Source organism: Myotis lucifugus, unplaced genomic scaffold (assembly GCF_000147115.1).
Source record: "Myotis lucifugus unplaced genomic scaffold, Myoluc2.0 scaffold_106, whole genome shotgun sequence".
Classification (NCBI taxonomy): domain Eukaryota; kingdom Metazoa; phylum Chordata; class Mammalia; order Chiroptera; family Vespertilionidae; genus Myotis; species Myotis lucifugus.
Genome location: NW_005871154.1, coordinates 902,829 through 919,016, shown reverse-complemented (window position 1 = coordinate 919,016; position 16,188 = coordinate 902,829). Strand labels below are relative to the sequence as shown.

Sequence of the window (16,188 nt, the reverse complement as noted above, 5' to 3'; positions counted from 1 at the left end):
GTGTAGTATCCCTCTTTCTTATACACATGTTCAGTGGCATGCAGTACCCAAATGTCCTTCAATTGATCTTCAAATTCAATGTAATATTACTATGTATCCTTGTAGAAGCAGTCCTCCTTGAAAAAAATACATAAAAAGCAGACAATTTCAAAGTTTGAATAACTAGGGGAAAATTTGTATGTGGGTTATAAGATGTAGTTGTGAAAGGAACCATTCCCATTTCTACTCTTATTTCTAGCACCTTCAGAGAATGCACATGGAAGAATACTTGTCAGTAATTCAAAGCATATACTGCCTTTGTAGCATATACTGCCTTTGTCAGACATGACTCAACTCTTCAGGATGTTTTTGCCCAACCGGTACCCTAGCTGAATCTTGAATGGCCAATCCATTCTTTTATTAGGCCAGTTGCTTTTAGGTAATGTACTGCATGGCAAAGCTAAATTCCATATGAAATAGCACAGTGCTGCAATGCTTTTGCTGTGGAATGAGTTCTGCAGTTAGAAGCAAAGTTGAGTAGAATTTGTGATAATAAAGAAACATTCCATGGGTCCATGGTGATGCTGGCAGAAGCCCTATCTACAGAGGAAGCAAATCCATATGCAGATATTCATCTATTCTGGTGAAAGCAATTACTGTGTGCTTTCTGATGATAGGAGTCCAATGCAATCAATGAATGAGGTGAGTGAATTATTCCCTGCTCCCAAGGAATAGTGTGTCATCAGAACCTCACAGTTGGTCCCTAGTATTAGCATATTTGGCACTGCAGAATGGTTGTAGCTAGGTCAGCCTTTGTGAGAAGGAGAGCTATATTGTTGAGCTTATGCCTAGCCTCTTCTGTCACCATGGCTACTTTTTACCTGGGTTTATTGAGAAAACACTGTTGCAACTTGAGAAAGAGGATGAATGAAATCAACAGAACTTATCAACTTGTCCACCTTATTATTTATAACTAGAGGCCTGGTGCATGAAATTTGTGTATGGAGGAGGGGGTCATCCCTCAGTCTGGCCTGCACCCTCTTGCAATCCAGGACCCCTCAGGGGATGTCCAACTGCCGGTTTAGGCCCAATGCGGGATCAGGCCTAAACCAGCAGTCGGACATCCCTCTCGCAATCCGGGACCACTGGCTCCTAACTGTTCGCCTGCCTGACTGCCTGATTGCCCCTAACCACTCACCTGCCTGCCCGATTGTCCCTAACCACTCGCCTGCCTGCCTCATCGCCCCTAACCACTCACCTGCCTGCCTGATTACCCCTAACCACTCTGCATGCCTGCCTGATTATCCCTAACCACCTCTGCCTCAGCCCCCTCTATCGCAACTTTGTCTGGAATGACATCTGGAAGGTCGTTCAGCTATTGGGTCTAATTAGCATATTACGCTTTTATTATTATAGAAGGGAGCGTGCATTTGGACCTGTAAGATAATAGCTTCATAACTATATGTTCTAAATATAAACTTTTATTATTCTATAACATGTATTTTCTCCTCAAATATAAATTCCCTTAGATATCCCTCCCTTGAGAATTCTTTCTATGGAGAAAGGCAAGTAAAATATTTTTCAAAGTTTCTTTCACTCTCTCAAGACTGACAGAACCCCAGTATTTTGGTATATCATATTTGATTATGAAGTTCCTTCCTATTTGCATACAGGCCTCTAAATGCAGAGAAAGGTGGTGAAGATCCTTTGAGGAGAGAATGAAAAGTAGACACCCTAACTGAAGTCACTGAAAGTTGAAGGCAAAGTACACTCACCTATCCCCCAGCTGGGGAGAATCCTAAATGGAATCATGGGGGGATGTGCCACTATTCCAGGGGACCATTGTGCAAACTGTTCTCTCTTCCTTGAAATTTTCTACGAGGTTGTCCCTCTCTCTCCATCCACCAACAGAGCCTCTAGCAACTCTTCAAGCCCCAGCCCAAACAGTACTTCTTTTTCCTTCCCGTCAGTCAGAGCTGATCACATCCTTCTTTTTATTGTCTGTTACTTATCTTCACTGTAGTGCCTATTAAACTGCTTGTTCATGTATCTGTATTCCCTTAAAGACTGTGGGTGCTTTTCAGTGCAGGAACACTATTTCTAAGGTCTTTAGGTGCAAGACTCATGGCAGCCACTCAGAGATATTTGCTGGATTTTGTGTGGGGAATTGGAGTTTGAGGATTACCAAACACTGCCCCGATTTCAGATAGAAAATGTGCCAAATTCAAGACTTCTATTCTATGCAAAGGATGTCCAGGTACCACACACTCTTAGCAGCTGGGCTCAAGGAAAAAACTGCAAAGATGGTTGCCATGTCCATTCCAGCCCTCAGCATTCATTCCCTGTTTTCTGCCACTTGGTTATGGAGAAGAATGTGTCTCTGTAGTCCCTGTTTCTCCTTGATGTGTTTCTCATGTCATGAATTTCACTACAATCACTTGGGAAAATAGGAAAGAAGTGATGACAACCTGGGACATTTATAGGAATCCCAGAGTTCTCACTGTCATAGACCCTTCAAGTTTAGTTTACATTGACTTCCTGAGACGGTCTGCGCTTGCTCCTTCGATTGTCTATACTCTGTTATTCATTGTTTGCTTTATGGGCTTCACTAGTTTCTCGCCTTTCTAGACATTATTTCTTAGCACAGAACATAGGGATGCTTTCCTTTGCATCAGTTCCCTCCCCATGGTGGAGGGAGATACAGTACAAACAGAATAACCAAGTTCTTTTCCTCAAGTGGCAGTTTATGTTTTTGACTACAGAATGGTTGACACTCAGATCACTGACCTTGGTGAGAAATACATTTGTCAAATGTTCACAACTGGCATAGAAGGTTAGAGGAACAGAAAGGGAAAAAGACTTGGAAATCTTGATAGATGAAGATTTGGCTGCAAAAAAAAAATAAAAAAAAATAAAAGGAAGGTGCTGAACCGGTTTGGCTCAGTGGATAGAGCGTCGGCCTGCGGACCGAAGGGTCCGAGGTTCGATTCCGGTCAGGGGCATGTATCTTGGTTGCAGGCACATCCCCACTGGGGGGCATGCAGGAGGCAGCTGATCGATCTCTCTCATCGATGTTTCTAACTCTCTATCCCTCTCCCTTCTTCTCTGTAAAAAATCAATAAAATATATTTAAAAAAAAATAAAAAAAATAAAAGGAAGGTAGATAGCTACTATTTTAGAGAAAAACACACAGAAGAAAATTTTTTTCAGGCCTTGATCTATCTTTTCGTGGGCGCCTTCCTTCCAGTAGTCTGAATCATTCGCTGTGATTAGGCTGTCAGGTTGTCAGTCTAGATGGGTCTGCTTTCTGAAAGTTGTTTTGTATGATCTTCTTTGTTTTTTAGGCAAGACTTGAACACATTATATTTTTTCTCATCTAAATTTCCAATGATACTAGTATTATTTCTCCATAAATTACTTGTGTATTTGTGTTCCTTCAGTTTCTATAATTGTACATCATACATATCCCTGGGTATCATGGATGCTTGCTGTTCATTAAAAAGAAGCATTTGAGCTCATGCTGAATTTTCCTTCTGCCAGATGGCACCCCTGGCGTTCAAACACTTGTGACCTTCTTTGCTTTCTTGTTTTATTTACAGATATTACCTTTGATTTTTCTTACATTTTCAGTATAGGCCCTAGGTACTTAGCTACCACTGTGTTGGTCCCTTGCTTCCCATCTCTCCATACAAACTCCATCCTGAACAACACTTCCCTATAAATATTTCTAGGCACAACTTTTTTTTTCATGTCATTAACTTTCTCAAGTGGCAACAGTGACTCTCATTACATATGGAGTAATTCCAAATGCCTTGGGCTGACACCCGTGTATTTTTGCTATTTTGTTCCTGTCTGCTCACATTTCTCTATATAATTAAATGAACTGAGCAAAGTTATTTAAACTCCCGCTTTTTATTTGTTTGCTTGTTTTTATGCGTCTTAATGTGAATACTATTGCCAGGCGATATTTCACTAAAGCTAAGAACATGTACTGCAACTAAACGGCCTAGTTTTGAATCCTGATTCTGCTACTTGCCACTTCCTAGCTGTGTAACCAAGGGCAAGTTTATTATCCTCTTTTTCTTTGGTTTTCCCATCTTAAAATATGGATAACAAGAATAAAACATATCTCATAGGATTGTTTTGATGAGATGAGAAATACTTAGAATAGTACCTGATATATAGTTGGTATGCTAACTCTCACTACTGCTACTAATAACTCTGGCAGTATTGTTGGAAAGAGTATGAAGAGTACCTATTAAATGGAAATTACTACTAAAGCAACTAGCTCTTTTTATATTATTTTATGAGAGTCTCAGAAGCATTTTTTTCAAATATGTTTATTGATTTCAGAGAGAGAGAGAGAGAGAATCACTGATCGGCTGCCTCCTGCATACCGCACACTGGGGATCGAGCCCACAACCCATGCATGTGCCCTGACTGGGAATCGAACTGTGACCTCCTGGTTCATAGGTTGATGTTCAACCACTGAGCCACAGCAGCCAGCCACTCAGAAGTATTTTCTAATGAAAAACAGAAACTAATGAAAAGGTTCATGTTAAATGAAGAGAAATTTTGAAAGGAAGTGGGCAGTCTAACCTTCTTAAGAAAAGTAATAGTTGTCTGCTTATACAGAAGTTCCCTTAGTTAGTTTTAGTCTAATGATACATTGTGATCTCCAATAGATGGAACTAATACATTTTGATCAATTACTATTTAATGTAGATCTTCAGTAAATGGAATATATTTTATTAATATAATATAATATAATATAATATAATATAATATAATATAATATAATATAATATATACCCACTATATTTCTAAAATTCAAATCCAATTATGGTCACTCTTTATCTAAAGTAACTACTTAGGTGGCAAATTAATTCTTAGGATCAAGTCCAAACTACCTACCCCAGTTGGTATACAGGTCTTTCACAGTATGACCCTTTTCACCTATTCAGTCTTACTTCCTATAGATCCTGCACTTCTTATATTTCATTCTGACCCACCAAAACCACTTTTATTTTTCAACGGCATCAGTGTCCAGGCTCCCTGTGGGTCTGTGTTTTAAATGTCATGCTTCCCCATAATCTATCTACTCACTAAGTTTAAATGCATCCCTGCTGTGAAGCTTCCCTTCACTTTGACCACTAGCTGTTCCTGCTGTAATTCCATAGGCTTTATACCAGCCGTGGGCAAACTACGGCCCGCGGGCCGGATCCGGCCCGTTTGAAATGAATAAAATTAAAAAAAAAAGACCGTACCCTTTTATGTAATGATGTTTACTTTGAATTTATATTAGTTCACACAAACACTCCATCCATGCTTTTGTTCCGGCCCTCCGGTCCAGTTTAAGAACCCATTGTGGCCCTCGAGTCAAAAAGTTTGCCCACCCCTGTTTTATACACATGCCTCCAGGAGTGTCCTTTACATCACTTTGAAATGTATGTATCTCTTCATCACATCATGGGGTGAGATCCATGAGGACAGGGATCCATGCTTCCCCATCCTCGGAGCTTGATATGTGGTGAATACAAGACAGAATATATAATGAATAACTAAATGGACAATTTAGTGACAGGGGACAGGTAAGCTGCACTATCGCCATGTCATAGGTAAGAGCACGGAGGACTTGAAGGTCAATCAGTAATATCTATGGAGAGCTCAATGAATAGTCGGTTCCCTACATACATTCAGCTTCTCTGGGAGGGATGGCCCTTTGTGATACCTTTTCACTGATGCATTCTTACTCGCTATGTTCTTGTGAGTGCAGCCTGGCTCATTTGATTTGAGTTCAATTTCTGCTTAATGCAGTGGTTCTCAATCAAGGTTGCCCATTATCATCACATATGTGCTCACAAAACAGTTCATAGCAGGGTGCCTTGGTACTTAACAACACCTGTAAGTGTTGATGGGAAAAGGAAAAGGAACCCTCTAAAATGGCCTTTTTTCCTTAGACTTGTAGTTCTTTGGTTCTTTTTGGTTCATTATCACTGACATTTTGTTTGTTACACTAAATTCCCTCAAGTTTCATCATTAGCTTAAGTGATTTTAATCTGGTTTTCACTCCTTTCCCTATTCCCTAAGGACTAGTTTGCCCTTTCTACAATTAAGCAAAGAAGTTTTCAAGTATACATTTGAAATTATACTCAATTGAGGTTGCGCCCGGTTGAATTTCTTAGCTGTATAATAGGCTTTTCATTTGCAACTAGTCAGCCCTGACAATCTATGCTCTTAAAGTGTCCATTTCTTTTAAAGGTGTTGTTTTCCATTAAAAACTTCCTAATACTTCTTAAATGAGTTCTAGCATTAGCCAGGAGCATGAACAAAAGGACCTACTGGCACATTGTTATTTCAAACTCAGAGGGAGGTTCTAAATATTTCCAGTATTCACAGCACAGCAGGTCATGAATCTATTCAATGGTTGCTCTTTCAGCCTCCAAATTCAGCTGTTGGTTCATTTAATTATACACTCATTTAAAATGGTTACTTCACTCCTTGCTTAAAATCCTCCACTGGCTCTTCATAGATTTCCGACTAATATTCAGACTTTCTACCTTTCGTAATGTGTAGAAAGGCCCTACACTATCTTGGTTTAGCCACATGTACCCACGTACATCCTTACTTGTAGCCCTTCTGAACTACTTGCAAGGCCCTGATGAAAACCTCAATATGCTTGTGCTTTAGTCTTCCTACGCTGCCTTTCCCCTTCTATTTCTGTACCCAGACTTCTGCTACTGTTTTCAAAACTAAGGTTCCAGTGTCTTCTAAGATGGGGCACCTCCTTGACAGCACCTGTACTGTTTAATATTATGTGTCAATGTGTCTAGACATGGCACCCAGCCATTTGGTCAAACATTATTATGTGTTTTTTTCTTTCTTTCTCTTTCTTTCTTTCTCTTTTTTCTTTCTTTCTTTCTTTCTTTCTTTCTTTCTTTCTTTCTTTCTTTCTTTCTTTCTTTCTTCTCTCTCTCTCTCTCTCTCTCTCTCTCTCTCTCTCTCTCTCTCTCTCTCTCTCTCTCTCTCTCAACAACTCTGATTAATACACTACCCATTCCCCACTCAGACGCTATCTCGCTATCTAGTCTTTCTCTGTTCCTCTTTTTCTGCCTACTTGTTTATTTTGTTTCCACTCTCTCTTTAGTTGTATTTGCTAGGCTAGTGCACACCCTTTCCTGATCTTTTTGTATTGTATTCATCTCTGTTCCCTGAGTATAAACTGTGAGACCTGTGAGTCCTTAGAGCAAAGGAACATTTTTTGGTAATTACTGTGTAATTAACGCACAAAGAGCTTGCATTTCAAGATGAAGGTCAAGCACAGCCCCTTCCAAGTTGCCTTTGAGAGATATAATCTGCACATCAGTTCTTGATAGAAACACATGCATTCTCACAACTGCAGAACAAACACTTCCGTCACCCTATGTAAACACACAGAAGGCAAGTGCATTTCCTATAATTAGCAACAGACCACTCAATTCCAGTCTTGGTTGTGTTACTAACTACCTGTGATGTTTAGATTAGAATTATTTACTCTGTAAAATGAGGGGTTTGGAAGGAAAGAAAACATAAATTATTACCTTTCAGGAACTAGGCCAAGCACTTTATGAATATTCTTTCATTTTATCCTTAAGCATTATTCTACTTTTCACTTTATTTCATTTTGGTTCTCATAACTATGTTAAAATAAATAGGTCCATCCCCATTCTACAAGAGTAGATTTCTTTAAATTGAGAGGATTTGAAGGAGTTCTCTAAGTTTAAATGAAGTTATTTATTGTCATTTATTCATTAAGGTTTGGTTCAACAAATAAATGTTTCAAAACTAGGGATATAGGGATAAAACAAATAATGGAAAAGAAGTGAAAAGATAGGAATCCACTCAGTATGTTTTGAGTAACTAGAATTTTGCCTGGATTTCTGGAGGCATCCCTAGGTGTAGTTTTCAAAGACAATGTGATTATCACTTCATCTGCCCTGGCTTTTCAGAAAGATGACATCTGAGAAAAATAACCCCATACTCTCTTATCTTTTTATTGTCTCCCTACACTCAGAGCTTCCCTTATTTACCACAGGCTGATAGGGTCTCCATTTATATTTCCAGAGTAAATCTTGCTCTGAAATCCAGACCCAAATATCCAGCTTCCCACCTGACATCACCACTGGAATGTTCCAAAAGCATTTTCAAGCACAGCCCATCAACACTCAGGATGTTAACATCCCTTCCTCAAGCCACACTTCTCCAGCGATCTACATCTTGGGAAATAAAAATATTGTTTCTCACAGCATAAGCCAGAAAACATGGAGTCTTCTGGCACATCTCCTCCCCCAGCTGTACTGCTTGGATAGCCACGCATCATCTCTTGGCCTAAACATAGCGTTCTCACTGGTTTCCTCATTCCATGCACATCGACTATTAGTGCCCATCAGCCCCTTCTCCACATGCAATCTGTGTAATCCTTTAAAAATGATGATCTGTGCCTCAGTGGTTGGCTCAGTGATAGAGAGTCGGCTGTGACAGAAGGCCTCGGGTTTGATTCTGGTCAGGCACATGCCTGAGTTGCGGGTTCAATCCCCAGTGGGGGGTGTGCAGAAGGCAGCCGATCAATGATTCTCTCTCATCATTGATGTTTCTACCTCCCGCTCCCTTTCTCTCTGAAATCAATAAAAATATATTTAAAAAAATTATGATCTGTTTATGTTAATACCACCACCCCAAATACAAACAGTGGCTTCCTAGTACTCTTAGGAAAAACTACAAATATTTCTCATGTGGCATCCGCTCCCTTTCATGATTCGGGTCCTATTATTCTCTGTAGCCTCATTTTGAATGATTCTCTCCTCACTCTCCATCGACATAATGGTCATTTTTTAGTTTCTTGAACTTATTATGTACCTCTCATCAAAAACCCTTTGCAAAATATATCCTAGTCTTCTGGAACACCTCTACCATTTCTCTAAATACTCATTCTTCAAATCTTGATTTAAGATTCCATCAAAGACTTTCCCAGAGTCTGGAGACTAAATGAGGTCTCCCTAGTTTAAATGAATCTTTGGTAAGAGGATATTCACACCCTCCCCCCCAAATGGCAGTGTGATTATCTAAGTTAAACATTAGTATTCCAAAGTGAGGCATTTTAGACATGGTTCGATGAAATTAACCGATGATGAGAACCACCAATGGAGAATTTAATCAAGATTAATACCTTCATTTTAAAAGGTTGATAAGGTGGGTGAGCACATTAATGATTTCATCCATTAAACTTTTTGGTGCTAAGAATTGATGTCCTTGTCTTATCTAGGTAAGGAATTTTTTATTTCTGGGCAGAAGCAAGATTTATAAATTGAACTATAGTAGTCATTTTTCTCAATTGACAAAAGGCACAATTTTTGCCTTGAGCCTTTGTCTATTAACTCATTGTATATTGGGCTGTTCCTAAATCAGTCAGTTTAATAGGGGTAGGGGAAAGATTAATTATCAGAGAACCTCTTTCCCATTAAAAATAGATTTATTACCAATTGAATACCAGTAAACATTGATTAAACACGGTTTAGTACAAATAAAATGCCTTGTAAAACATTATCTACAGTATAATTATTTTTGTTAAAATATGTTATATATACATAGTTTTAAAACTAGATATAACAAAATATGGAGTAATTAAATGTAATTTTTTGTTCTCTTTTTTGCTTGTTTATATTTTTTGAACTGTATACAGGGTGGGGAAAAATAGGTTTACAGCTGTTCATATGAAAAATAATACAATATTGAATAAATAATAATACAAGACTAACCTCTGTGTTTCGTATACTCACAACTATAAACCTACTTTTGCCCAACCCTGTATAATGAATAAATAACGCTTGTGAATAGAACACTATAGAAGTTAAAACAAAAAGACTAATAAATAACATTTTAGGAACTGAACAGAATTGGGGGTTTATTTGTTAAGCCAGTTTCAAATTACTGGAGGAAATGGAGGCACACATAGAACAACTAATCTTCTTGAATCCTCTCCTTTCACATTTCTGCCTAGCAAAATAATAACCAATCTTAAACATCCAGCTCACATATACATGGCTTCAGCATCTCTGTTACAGCATGTCTCATGTCTCTCACCAATTGGAAAGTTCTCCAGGATAACATTAGTAATGAGGAAGAGAAAGAAGGGGGCTGGCATGATGACAGTTTCTGCTCACCATTTGTCAAGCACTCAGTCATGCATCCTAGGTTATTTTAATGAATCCTCACAATACCTTCATGTTATAAATATTATTCTCAGTTGGAAGATGCAGAAAAGGAAAGTCAAACAGGTTAAGAAATTTTACAAATTTCCCCTTGTCACAAACAACAAAACTCAGGTTTTTACAGTTTCATGTTTCTCCAAAACTTGACATACAGTAGGTACTCAGTCAACATATTTAATAATTGAGCAATTTAGGGAGCAATTGATATTTTCAGTGTCTATCTGTGGCCTGCTGATACCTCAGTTAATTCACAATTAAGAATCAACTTTGACCACAGCTAGCATTTGAAGTCCAGATTCCCTATGCAAATATAAGTGTTTCCATCACAGAAAAATGATCACCACTCTTGCTGTCTGGCCTCCTTCTTCTCTTCTTTATTGTCTTTCAAACTGTTCAAAATGTGTGTGGAGGTGTTTTTAATTTTTTTTAAATTCCTGTTTCAAAGCATCACCTTCTTAAAAGACTTCACCCTGTGACCATGTACTAGCCTTTTACCTCCTACTTTAGACTAAGTAAAAATAGCTTTACTTATTTTTCACTCTCATAAAAACTATCACATTGAATAATCCCTTTGGAAACAGATAGGACAAATATTATTACTTTGATTTTAAGGATGAGAAGGTTAAGTCTCCATGAGTTTCAGTGATTTGCTTAAAGTCATACAGTTCTTAAACCACAGAGCTAGAACTCCTGGGAGTTCTCTGACTCCAGATCTAGTGTTCTCCCTTCCATGTTACATACATAGCCTGATCATCCAAAGGCATTCTCCTTGTCACACTACTAATGACCCACTGTAAATTCTGCGAGAGCTTTAGCTTCTACTTCATTCTTACTGGACCTTTGTGGTCTCTTAATATTTTAGCTATTGCTCCAGAGTTTAATTGAATGCAAGAGAAACTAACTTCCCTGATTTAAATAGGAAAATAATTTGCTGAGAGGATATTGGATAGGTCAGGAAATCATGGAGAAGCAGGTTCAAAAACAGGTGGGAATAAGGAAGGAGGGCAGCAGCCAAGTCATTTGCCAAAATGATGCTATAGAACACAGGGTACCCCTGGACAGTAAGTACTTTCCTGGTGCCTCTGGCCTTGCTGACCCTAAAAACTGGATGTTGTTATTGCAATTGCCACTGACCACTACTCAACTGGTTTTCAATAGTCCTTGCTTCTTTGTGTCAGTATGTGTTGTTTCAAAGTCTTGGAAGGGTATGTCTTATTGGCTGAATAGTAATCATTGGTCAAACTCTAGCTTAGGAGGAGTTGGGAAACCAAGTAAGTATTTTTAGCCTCTCGTGGGAGGTGAGCTTTTTCTCCTCCAAGATTCATTCAGCATATACATCACCAAGCATAACAAGAAGGTTGAAATAATTAAAGTTCCCAACCATGACCAAAAAAATGACCAATAATTAATAATTCCATTATGAATTTCACTTTAGTTTTGTACGTTCTTTCTTTGGGCTAACTTTCTTTGACACGGGAACATATTTAATTTATAACTATAACTCAGTTGTCACTCAACCAATAATTACCCTTGTTCTGCAGCATTCTGAAGGATCTAAACCTATCATGTAAGTTTCATTTATCTTCTAAAAAAATTCCTGTTTCAAAGTTTTCTCTAATATTTCTTTCAAACGAATGAGTTTCATCAGGGCCTGACAGCATGAACTGGTACTTTACAGAATACTTGCAAAAAATGAAAAATATATTTGGTATCTTTCCATGTCTTGGGATTTTAAGATATGTCTTGTTATTTCACTTTAAGAAATCCAAATATTTTCTTTATAAATGATATGTTTCTGAGTCTGAATAATCCTTTCCTCTGCAGTATTTTTGAACAGTGGCTCCGAAGGTACCGTCCTCTTCAGGAAGTTTATCCAGCAACCAACGCACCCATTGGACATAACCGGGATTCCTACATGGTTCCTTTCATACCCCTCTACAGGAATGGTGATTTCTTTATTCCATCCAGAGACCTGGGCTATGACTATAGCTACCTACAAGATCCTGGTAAAGTTCAATTTCTTTCACATAAATTGCTGAATAAAGTGTGACCAATTTCTTTTGAGAGAATACAAAACCTATGTTTGTACAATGTTATCACCAAATCCTTTAAATTGGGAAAGTGCATTACAGCCCCAAACTTATTACCGATTTATTACTACATGAACCAAGTTGCAAGGGTTTTCCAACTCATATTCATTCTGCTTAATATACATTTCATACATGAAGGCCATGGAAAGAGACTAGAATTAAAATCAGTGGGGAAAATGGGCTTGAAATACGACTATCTGCTGACTGTGGTGTGACTTTAAGTCCATGAATCTCAGTTTTTAACCTGAAATACTGGGACCAAAATATCTCATATAGATATTTTGATTAAGGAGCCTAGTGCATGTAGCAGTTTTGAAATCATCTTTGGGAACTCCCTGCTGGGTTACCAAGAAAAAATCTGGACATTTTATTATTCAAACCCAAATAATAATAACAACTTATGATAACTGCTATGCTATGATTAAGACAGAGATATAAAACTCTAGAACTGTAATTAGATCTGGGTTTTAAATACCCTTTTTTAGTAGATCTATATCAGTAACTTCTTGATAATGAACAGAGAGTAATGTCTCCCCTCACTCGAGAGCTTGCTACATGCAGATTCCATACATGCATTATTAACCAACCTTATATTAGGTAAGTCTCATTATCACTAGAAAGTGGTGAGAATACTAACATGAAGAGAATTTAAGTGACTTTCCCAATATTAAACACCGATATGTGGAGGAGTGTGATATCAACACTGTACTACATAATGCTTCCGCTCTAAGAAGGTCAACATCTAAAAGCTGCAAAACAGCATGTGGTTTGTGGGTAAGAGATATTCAACAAGCATTGACGTTTTATTATATTCATTGATAATTTGTGAAAACATAAATGGATAAATAAAATGAACAAGTGAGTGACTTTTATCAACTCTTGTGCTAGACTTTAGTGACATAATGACTGTCCTAGTTCCAGACCCCAAAGAGCTCTAAATTCAAAGTGAAAGTCAGACAACTGTGCAAGGAAGCATGAAACGTAGGCTGTGTTCAGTGTAGCAAGAGAGTCATAACCTTTACAGCAGGGGTCCTCAAACTACGGCCAGCGGGCCACATGCAAATACAAATATTGTATTTGTTCCCGTTTTGTTTTTTTACTTCAAAATAAGATATGTGCAGTGTGCATAGGAATTTGTTCATAGTTGTTGTTTTTTAAACTATAGTCCGGCCCTCCAACGGTCTGAGGGACAGTGAACTGGCCCCCTGTTTAAAAAGTTTGAGGACCCCTGCTTTACAGAGAAGAAAACAATGACTTCTGAGTAGTTCCATCTAGAAAGACAAGACAAGGCCTTGAAGGAATAGCAGGAAGGTTGCAGATAAAAAGGGGCAGGGAATACCCTAAACTAAAAGGATAGCAGGAAAAATAAAGGTGGAAAGTGATATCATATATATCAAGTGCTAAATTCCCTTATTTGAGTAGTATGAATTATGGGAAATTACACTGAAGAGCTAAATTTAGCTATTCCACAGTAGCTAACACATAGTATTTTTTTATGCTCCAAGACCTCCTCTAGGAGGCTGTGTACATTATTTCCTTTAACATTCATAACTACCCTGCGAAGTAGGTACTGTTATTTCTTTTTCCTTTTCAAGGTGAGAAAACAGAGGCTTAGAGAATATAAACAACTTGCCCTAGTCCATCTAGTATGTTGCATAGCAGAACCACAATGTAGGGCCAACGAGAGAATGTGCATTTTATCCTTTTCCTCTCCTTTGGGGAACTACTAAACAGATGTGAGTTCAGCTGACCTATTTTGATTTATCTGAATATCATAGCCAATGGAAGGCACACTGAAATGGCTGGCAGAGAAGATCAGATCTTTGAAAACCTTAAGAGAACAGGGGATTTTGCAAACTGTGGAGGTGTGGTAAGGGGAGTGGGTCATAAAGAGGGGCAGTCTCATTTAACGCTTTCCCTTTCTTGTGTAAATACCCATAGTACATAATGAGGGCAGCATATTGATAATGGCTTTCCAAAGATTCATCACTCAGGGTTTTATGATTTCCATTTTAGAACATGCCAGACTCTTTCATTGACTCGTGTTTTTGAATATGCTCTTCTCTCTGGCTAAATTCTGATGCTATTTATTCATCTGTCAAACTCTCGGATATCAAATCATTTATACATATATGTAGCCATGTTTATTCATTCCTTTACTAGAGTTACATGGCTCTTTTCCTGAGGATAAATCTTTCCCTTCTCCACCTTGCCTGGGAGCCCTACAAGATCAGGATTGATATCTTAAAAGCTTTTCCTAAGTACCAACTGGTATCTGGTATGGAGTGAAATCAATGAATTAGTTTGAGTTTAAGTGATATTTATCACAAAGGGTGGTATCTCTTAACCAATACAAGTAAAGCTTGTTAGAAAAATGTCATCCCTCTTAACACCCAGGTCATTTTTTGATATGTATTTTTACATGTGTCAAGTCTTCTATTACACTAGGTTTTTTTCTAAGTGGTTTTATTGATTTATTTATCCTTTCTGCATACATATGTTTAATAACTACCTTGAACAAGATGTAGTCTAAGAAACTGTGCATACAGTGTCAAATAACACAGCCTCTATCTGTACAGAGCTTACATCCTAATGGAAGAGAAAGGTCTTAAACAACTACTTACCTAATGACTCATTTAGAGATGTCCCATTTCTAGAGATCAACAAAGCGACGTTTCAGAGGATATCAGTATGAGAGGAAGAATTAATTATTTGATAAAGGGCTCCTCTTCATTATGGATTTTGGCCATAATGTTAGAATACTGGAAGCCTTAATAAACTGTAAACAGATCATGGTCAAATTAGAGTTTATAAAAGATCACTGTTCCTGCAGCGTATAGAAAGTTTGTAGCAAAGCATTATTTAGGGAGGCCAGTGAAAACACTATTATAAGTGTTTGCGGGAGAGATGAAGGCAGTTTGGCTTGCAGTGGTGGTGGTAGGAAAGGAGGCAGAAAGCATCAAAGAGTTTGATATTATTTTGCAAAGAAAACTTACATAATTTGAAAAAAGGATTTTTATATGAGGTGAGAAAGAAAGAGACACTAGGGTTGCCTTTAAGCTTTCTGGGCTGTGAAAATAATGAATGGTGATGTAATTCACTGCGATAGTAACAACAAGAGCAGGGCCAGACACAGAAGGAACCTCTGTGTTGCTTTTGTTACAGAGTGAAAGGGAGTGATATGAGACAGCAGGGAAAATAAGTTGCTATGTCATTTCTATTCTGTTTGGTAGGTGAGTAAATTGAGACCAGAAGGATAAAGTGACTGATTTTAAGTCACAAAGCTAGTAAGTGGCAAATATTATATTCCAAACCAATTATCTCTCTATTACTCCATGGAAGAAAGGGTCCTCCTTAACCCACACATGTCTTTCACACACATGTTTCACCTCATTGCTCCTTCCCTCATGTCCAAATGGGTACTTTTTACTGAAAGGCAACCAAACCCATTGGAGGAGTAAATGAAGAGGAGACTCAAGTCACAGGAAGGGCTCAACAGTATTTATCATTTATTTCTAGTTAAATTCTTTTAAAATTAAAGGAAATCATATTTATTATGTAACCTCTATTTACTCTGCATTTTGTCAGATATCTTAAATGCACTATATATTAAAGTGATTAATAGCAACATATGCTAGGCCTTTGCAGTCCCATTTTCAAAATAATTTTAAAATATATTAAAAATTGATGAAAAAAGTTTTCACATTTTAAAATTTCTTTTACCTTTGTTCGCTTTCATTGTTTAGATATAAATTACTATAATTCCAACTTATAAATCTTTTTTAATAATTTACCTCATGTGTGCCATTTGCAAGTGATTGTCCCTTCCTGATGAAAAGAAACACTAAATTTCAATATTGTTCGAATTATGC

The 16,188-nt window shown here is 37.8% G+C and overlaps 1 protein-coding gene across 1 annotated transcript in view; it reads left to right on the top strand.

The window, feature by feature from the left end:
- The window catches only part of TYR (tyrosinase), a 91,939-nt gene that overhangs the window by 72,770 nt on the left and 2,981 nt on the right, over positions 1 to 16,188 (top strand). Inside the window, exon 5 of the mRNA XM_023757385.1 lies at positions 12,051 to 12,232. Coding sequence (XP_023613153.1) covers positions 12,051 to 12,232 — 182 coding nt within the window. The remainder of the gene's footprint in view (positions 1 to 12,050; positions 12,233 to 16,188) is intronic.